This window comes from Diaphorina citri, unplaced genomic scaffold (assembly GCF_000475195.1).
Source record: "Diaphorina citri unplaced genomic scaffold, Diaci psyllid genome assembly version 1.1 scaffold1703, whole genome shotgun sequence".
Taxonomy (NCBI): Eukaryota; Metazoa; Arthropoda; class Insecta; order Hemiptera; family Psyllidae; genus Diaphorina; species Diaphorina citri.
Genome location: NW_007379129.1, coordinates 60,075 through 68,188, shown reverse-complemented (window position 1 = coordinate 68,188; position 8,114 = coordinate 60,075). Strand labels below are relative to the sequence as shown.

The window sequence follows — 8,114 nt, the reverse complement described above, 5'->3', positions numbered from 1 at the left end:
AATAGGAGATCAGAGAAAGAGGGGAAGGAATTTATGTAAAAGGGGACATCACTGTGTCAATAGCTTTAGGGTGGGGAATAGAGTCCTTGTTTTCCTCGCCTTCCTTCTCCGGAACCGTTCCCGCGATACCGCTCTGTGGGAAGGGGGACACGTTAACAAATAAATTAGTCTTACTTTATCATGGACACTCTTTGCTTGAAGTTGAAAGCCCAGAAGAGGTTAGGTAGTAGAACAGCCGCGGTAGACGAGTCTTTCAACTTCAAGCAACCAGTGTCCATGATAAAGTAAGTCTAATTAATGTATTGACCGTTGCAATGAGCTCTCAAGAATACGTAAGATTAACAAATTAATGAAGTTTTTGTAGGAGGTTCATGAGATATGTCTACCAGTAAGTTCAATTTAAAATGTGTTCAATTATGTACATCTCAAATTCTTTGTGGTAAAGCAGAGCTTTTTCACAACTTTTGTGGATATCACAACATTACTAAGGAGGCACTCCTTTGCAATCAATGTCCATATTTCAATAATCTTTTTACACTGGTAATGCCGCCACTGGTCGCTACTCGACCCGCCGGGAATCGAACCCGGGACCTCCGGCGTACAAGCCTAGTGTGATACCCACTCGGCCACGGAGGTTACTGGGGGACACGAGAATTTGACACGTTAAGGTCCGTTCCCACTTGTCATTCAGAAAAAAAAAAAAAAAAAAAAAAAAATGGGAGATCGTTTTCTTCCCCCCTTGTCATTAAAAAAAAAAAAAAAAAAAAAAAAAAAAATGTGTCGTGCGTAAATGGAAACGCATTTAAATTGCATTCCCTACAAGAACATTTGAGGGAAAAAAGTTATTCGTTTTTTTTATCCCTTCTACCTTCTACTTCTCAACTTTTGATTTATTTCTGTGATATGGTTATCAGTGTGATGATGCTATCACATGTAAACTTTATTAATTTAGTTATTAGACAAATTAAATTTCAACAAATAAAAGTTCTATTTCACAATTTATTTGATAGTTTAAAATTTAAAGGTTGAAAGATCGTAATTAAGATGCAGATTGAATATTGAACTCTGTTTACCTGAAGGAGTCCTGCAGCCGGATCATATTTTCCATCAGCAGTGGAAGCTTCAACATTCTTGATGTGAGCATCCATGATAGCAGCTGGTACTTCATCCTAGAATACATAGATAAAGAGGTCTTAATTGAAGTAAAAAGTAATAGAAATGTACACCCTGGTTCACTAAGGGTACAAGTGACATTTTTTTCGAAATCGAGTTATGTGTTAAAATGGGTTAATGAAAGGTTTATAAACACGGAGTACAAACGATACTTCGTAAAAATGATATCTAGGCATACCTAGCAGTTACACCCATTTTAACACATAATTCGATTAACCCATTTTAACACGTAACTCGATTTCGAAAAAAAAAAAATAAAAATAAAAATAAAAAAAAAAATAACTTGTACCCTTTGTGAACTAGGGTGTACAAATTAGCTTTGTCTACAGAGGTCCTTTTATTTTTTGAAAGTAAACAAAACAAGTAAAGAAAAAGTAGTTGTGAATGTGAATGGAAAAAAAAACTCTATGAAAGTAAATAACCACATAACCTACATAAAAGTCAGCTGGGGGTTCCATGTGTATGCAGGCCACATGCTACATTGGCAGGTATTTCGTGAGCCACATACACGGGGGGAGCAGGCCCGTATCCAGGATTTTCTTGAAGGGGTGATGGATATTCCACATTTTCGGAGTCCACCCCATAGTAAAAGAGCAAATATGAAGCTCGAGGGGGCCCACCCAAAAATCTTCGCGGGCCACAAAAATTGTCTGGCGGTTCACATGTGGGCCGCTAGTGCGCATTTTGACGTGAAATCTGACGTCACAACTCTTTGAACTTTTTCATTAGAATGGCAATTAAAATTTGAATTTTCGACCTTTTAAAGTTACATTCCCGGAGTTTTGACCTCAGATTCGGATTTTTCACAACTCTTTCGTAGGAATCTACCTTTTATTAATATTATTTTTCCAATTGCAACTCCTCCATTATCTGTATTACATGTTACTGTTACCACTATACTTCTCGTAGGTCTGTAGGTGTCTCTCATAACCAGAGCCTGAACCCTGAAACGATTCCTGCATAACAAGCCGAAGTGCCCCCTCTATTATGAAGTGCAATGAGATTCACCAGTTGCTTATGAAACACCTGTTTACCTAAAGAAGGGATATATTAGAAATAAATTTACTACTGTCACTATGATGCGTATCTACGTAAATTTATTTCATAAAGCAGAAAGAAAAATGTTCAAACACATAAAATATAAAATTAAATCAGTGTCCAAACTCTAAAATAAATATTTACAAATCGAGGACGAATGGATTCACGTCAGATCAAAATTTCTTTGAAAGTGCCCAAGTTTTTGTTACGGTAATAAGACTTCACATTCACACAACTACTAGCGTAATGGAACTTGTCAGTTCGAGCCGACATCGACAGTATAAATAGGGCAATTCTGAATCTAACTATCAGAAATTGGTTCAAAAGTTTGCAAATGTAGTGATACACAAATCCTGTTGGGTTACAACTATATTAAGAGCTTAGCAAGATCTACCTAGTATGTAATTAAAGAACTCATATTTACACAGCTTCTTTTAATTCAAAGTGAAGGCTCTAATTTAAACGAGCATAAAATTTCTCAGTTAATAAATAAACATACACCATTTAGTGAATAATTACAAGAGAGAAAGAAAAGGAGAGGGGAGAGGGAGAGATTACACTCGAGAAAGTAAAATGGTTAAAACCACTGTTAATTTCACAGTCCAAAAAATAAAAATAGGTTATTTACATACTTTGAATCTCACCAGTCTGCGTTCCTGGAACAACTTTACAACTTTGCATTTAACATTTCGCAAGTTTTGCATTTAACATTTCGCAAGATCATGCCACAGAAACTGTTATCCCCAAAACATTTTGGTTGTAGGTACCAACCTTGTAATCTTTGCATACCAAACTATGGAATTGATACTGGATAACTTGAATAAGTTCATATACTGGATAAATATAACGATACCGATAAGTGCATAACAGAGCAATGGTTATGCCAAATTACCGATATGTGCATAACAGAGCAATGATTATGCCAAATTTTCTGTAATATTCATCAAAACTTTTGTAAAGTTGTTAATGGAACGCGGACTGGTATTCTAAAATGGAGGAGGAGGAGGAGGAGGGGGGGGGGTTCAATTAAAAGCGGTTTTTGTTAAGGTAATAAGACTTCACATTCACACAACTACTAGCGTAATGGAACTTGTCAGTTCGAGCCGACATCGACAGTATAAATAGGGCAATTCTGAATCTAACTATCAGAAATTGGTTCAAAAGTTTGCAAATGTAGTGATACACAAATCCTGTTGGGTTACAAGTATACTACCTATGAGCTCAGCAAGATCTACCTAGTATGTAATTAAAGAACTAATATTTACACAGCTTCTTTTAATTCAAAGTGAAGGCTCTAATTTAAAAGAGCGTAAAATTTCTCAGTTAAAAAACATACACCATTTAGTGAATAATTACAAGAGAGAAAGAAAAGGGGAGAGGAGAGGGAGAGATGACACTCGAGAAAGTAAAATGGTTAAAACCACTGTTAATTTCACAGTCCAAAACATAAAAATAGGTTATTTCGTTATTTACATACTTTGAATCTCACCAGTCTACGTTCCTGGAACGACTTTACAACTTTGCATTTAACATTTCGCAAGATTTTCATGCCACAGCAACTGTTATCCCCAAAACATTTTGGTTGTAGGTACCAACCTTGTAATCTTTGCATACCAAACTATGGAATTGATACTGGATAACTTGAATAAGTTCATATACTGGATAAATATAACGATACCGATATGTGCATAACAGAGCAATGGTTATGCCAAATTACCGATATGTGCATAACAGAGCAATGGTTATGCCAAATTTTCTGTAATATTCATCAAAACTTTTGTAAAGTTGTTAATGGAACGCGGATTGGTATTCTAAAATGTAGGAGGAGGAGGAGGAGGGGGGGTTCAATTAAAAGCGTAATAGGAGATCAGAGAAAGAGGGGAAGGAATTTATGTAAAAGGGGACATCACTGTGTCAATAGCTTTAGGGTGGGGAATATGTTGTTGTTGTTGTTGTTGTTGTTGTTTGCAAATGTAAGGTTATTTGACTACTAGGTCATTTTACCTCTGGCTTTCCAATATTTACCTACAATGAGAGATCAGAGAAAGAGGGGAAGGAATTTATGTAAAAGGGGACATCACTGTGTCAATAGCTTTAGGGTGGGGAATATGTTGTTGTTGTTTGCAAATGTAATGTTATTTGACTACTAGGTCATTTTACCTCTGGCTTTCCAATATTTACCTACAATGTCATTGCTGACTTCCAAGGCAGGACAGGAGTTCAGGTGAACTGAGTTCATAGGACTGTTTAAGGAACATAAGGAACAAATAGGAGAAGATTTTAGACCAAAGCGGTGGAGATGTGAGCAGTCGAAAATGAGCAACAGCGGCCTTTCTTGGGTATGATGTCATCGGTAGATTAGGGTGGGAAATATTGGGCGTGGCTTAAGAATAGGAGTTGGGAACATAAGGAACAAATAGGAGAAGATTTTAGACCAAAGCGGTGGAGATGTGAGCAGTCGAAAATGAGCAACAGCGGCCTTTCTTGGTAGATTAGGGATGATGTCATCGGTAGATTAGGGTGGGGAATATTGGGCGTGGCTTAAGAATAGGAGTTAAAGGGGAAGGTATTTAATTGACAGGGGAAGGGGAGGTGGTAGTAGGCGTGGCTTGTGGAGAGGGCGGCGTGGGGGTTTGCTGAGCCTGCTGTTGTTCGGCCGCCAGTCTCTGGTGTGCGTTCTGTCTGGCACGGAACTCAGCCGCCTTCAGTTGTTCCAGATGGAATTGTTGCCGCTCCGAGATCAACTGCTGACGCTGATATTCGAGTCCTGACGGAAAAAGAATTGTTGGAAAATGTTAAAAACTCATGAATGGAGAAGAAACGAGAGGGAGTTAGGTTTAAATTTCTTAGGAGTCGGGGTAATGATTCAGTAAGACAGTAGGAACTTGGCCTGGCAGGTTTTCATCCCGACTCGGAGTTTCGTCTATCTTATAGACTTTTTCAAGGGAAAACCAATTCGTAAGTATCCATAAATAAAAATAACCTAAGTAAAATAGTATTTACAAAGGATGTCAAAAAGTCAAAATTTCAGCCGCCTTCAGTTGTTCCAGATGGAATTGTTGCCGCTCCGAGATCAACTGCTGACGCTGATATTCGAGTCCTGACGGAAAAAGAAATGTTGGAAAATGTTAAAAAATGTAAATGTAAATGTTAAAAAAAAAATCAGGTTTCAGGAATTGTAAATGTTAAAAATAAATAAAATGGATTTATTGAAGAAAAAAAAATATTCATTTATAAAAACCCATGCTGTCCTTCTAAGAAGGGTAGCTTAACATCAACATACTCATGAATGGAGAAGAAACGAGAGGGAGTTAGGTTCAAATTTCTTAGGAGTCGGGGTAATGATTCAGTAAGACAGTATTACTGACAACAATTTTGACCTCAAGGTACCTATTGGAAGTGCATTTTTTTTTTTTTTTCCAAAAGGTACTGAGTGTGTTTAGAACTCAGTAGTACCTAATGGTACACATCAACCTAGGTATGGGTACCCTGTACTCATTATGATGGTCGCAGGGGTTCGTGAGATTAAACCCGGGTACCCATGGGGCAAAAGGTACTGAGTGTGTTTAGAACTCAGTAGTACCTAATGGTACACATCAACCTAGGTATGGGTACCCTGTACTCATTATGATGGTGGCAGGGGTTCGTGAGATTAAACCCGGTACCCATGGGATACACGGGCGAAAAAAAGGTTGAGAACCGCTGCTCTATCGGATCTCTTACCTTCTAGCAACCTCCTTGGCCGAGTGGGTATCACACTAGGCTTGCATGCAGGAGGCCCGGGTTCGATTTCCGGCGATGCCGAAGTTTTTTCGGCTCTGTGCTTGGGTTCTGCAAATCTTAACCAGTCATCAAAAGACATATTGGATATCATCAAAGAGTCAGACAATGTGCCTAGGAAAGAAGCTAAATTCAAGGTAGGTATTGACCAAATTTCAGTGTGCATACAAACCAGTATGTAGGACTGTTGCACACTTTCTAGTTAGGATTAGTTATTGCAATTTTATGTGATTTTTGACACTGAAATGACTTACCTACCTATGTAATTTTTAACACTCCTTTGTATGAGTTTTTAGGCATGAAGGCATGTGTGCTCAGATTAATAGCAATGAACTTTTTTTTTTACTTCAGCACATTATGTACCTATGTAATTTTTAACACTCCTTTGTATGAGTTTTTAGGCATGAAGGCATGTGTGCTCAGATTAATAGCAATGAACTTTTTTTTTACTTCAGCACATTATGGATAATATGGTTTTGATCTGTAATGATTGTTTATATTTATTGTTGCTTATTTTATTTTACAGAAAGATGTCAATAAAGATTTAATTTTCATAGTTCATGGTGTTGTATTGTTTAACATCTCCCTGAAGAAGAAACTAGAGTTGTTTAGAATAGAAGATTTTACATGCGGATGGTCTCATGCTTTCATGGAAGTCTCAGGAGAGTCATGTAAAATGAGAACGACAAATGCGCATTTATATTACATTATTATTACATAGCTACTCATTTTCCTCACGAGGCTGAGTGGGCCCCGCAAGAGCCAGTCGCGGAATCAATCATTTGCATGATACAAATTTTTTGACCCCGCCGGGAATCGAACATTATTATTACATAGCTAATTATTTTTCCCACGAGGCTGAGTGGGCCCCGCGACAGCCAGTCACGGAACCAATCATTTGATACGAATTTTTTGACCCCGCCGGGAATCGAACCCGGGTCTCCCGCGTCCAAGGCGATCGCTGACCTAAAGAAGAGAATAAAAAACTTACCGGCCAGCTTAGTTAGCTTGGTCCTGTCTTCCTTCTCTCTTCGATTTCGGGAGGATAAGACCATAGCAGTTACAGTTCCCTTTATCAAACCTCTTTAAATAAATAAATAATAAAAAAATAAAAAACTTACCGAAGCTCCAGACTCCTTGGTAGGGGGCACGATGGGTGCACCCTCTCCTTCCCCCTTCTCCATGTCCTCGTCCAGATCCGCCACTGTCCCGGACTTGAGGGGAGCTCCCTCGTTGTCTCGCTTGCTGACACCACTTGTCTTACCTCCGCCACTGCTCGGGGTCACCTGTAAATAGATCAGTTGCGCTTACTTGGGTGATTTTTCAAAGCCATAGAGCAGGAAAAATGAGGACCAACGGAATTTTTCTTTTTCTTCTAGGACTTCTAGATCCCGAGATAAATCGATTAAAAAAAAAAAATAAATAAATAAAAAAATACCGGTAACATCGTGAACTTTGACGTCACGGCATACCGCTCCCGTAGGGTGATGACGTCACATCAAATGCTCCGCGAGCAAAAGCTCCTTCGCAGGCAAACACATCAGGGTGTGTTTATGTAACCGGATTGAGATGAGCCTCGGACGAGGTGAGATAGGATATTGTTTCTACAGTTTTTGCATTGGAAGTGGTAACTTAAGCCAAGGATAGCGTGGGAGTGTTGGGTATTTTTTCTAACCCTCTGTCCCGGCGGCAATGTTTAAAATTTATTTTTATGTTGTATTTTTTGTACGTTTTGTAATTCGCTTGTTTGTAATATCTAATATAAATGAAAAGAATAATATAAACGTGCAAACTCGAGATAAAAAGTAAAAATTTAATTCCAGATTGTACAAGTTGCGGAGAAAAAAATTAAAATTTCGAATTTCCCGCCAACTTTACACGCGCTCATGAAGGCTGTGTGTTAAGATTACCACATCATTTTCCACACGCCCAAGAAAGGACGGGAATGGCTATCTCAACCCGGTACATAAAACGTAGACCTTAACTTTCATCGTTTGGTCAACTATTAATAAAATACAGTTATCATGACCTAATTGTATTAGAATTATACTGCATACCTCTGCAATGTTATGGTTCCGCGCATCGAGGGTCCTTCCATGTCCTTGTGGAGATCATCGGCCTCT

The 8,114-nt window shown here is 38.4% G+C and overlaps 2 protein-coding genes and 2 long non-coding RNA genes across 4 annotated transcripts; 1 reads left to right on the top strand and 3 right to left on the bottom strand.

Moving 5' to 3' along the window:
- Positions 1-82: 82 nt before the first annotated feature.
- On the bottom strand, positions 83-1,184 carry LOC113470626. Its single transcript, XR_003393608.1, has 2 exons — positions 1,074-1,184; positions 83-133 (listed from the first exon to the last, which is right to left on the bottom strand). It is a non-coding gene; the product is annotated as an uncharacterized LOC113470626 (long non-coding RNA).
- A 1,070-nt stretch (positions 1,185-2,254) lies between these two features.
- Positions 2,255-4,103, top strand: LOC113470627. The gene is made up of 2 exons (XR_003393609.1): positions 2,255-2,421; positions 3,259-4,103. It is a non-coding gene; the product is annotated as an uncharacterized LOC113470627 (long non-coding RNA).
- Positions 4,104-4,651: 548 nt separating this feature from the next.
- LOC108253388 (SWI/SNF complex subunit SMARCC2-like) lies at positions 4,652-5,006 on the bottom strand (the record flags this gene model as incomplete). Its single annotated transcript, XM_026829200.1, has 1 exon — positions 4,652-5,006. A coding segment is annotated over one exon (225 nt), but the record flags the coding sequence as incomplete, so codon positions are not given.
- A 216-nt stretch (positions 5,007-5,222) lies between these two features.
- Positions 5,223-8,102, bottom strand: LOC113470628 (the record flags this gene model as incomplete). Its single annotated transcript, XM_026829203.1, has 3 exons — positions 5,223-5,311; positions 7,109-7,277; positions 8,049-8,102. Coding segments are annotated over 3 exons (312 nt in total), but the record flags the coding sequence as incomplete, so codon positions are not given.
- Positions 8,103-8,114: the final 12 nt, after the last annotated feature.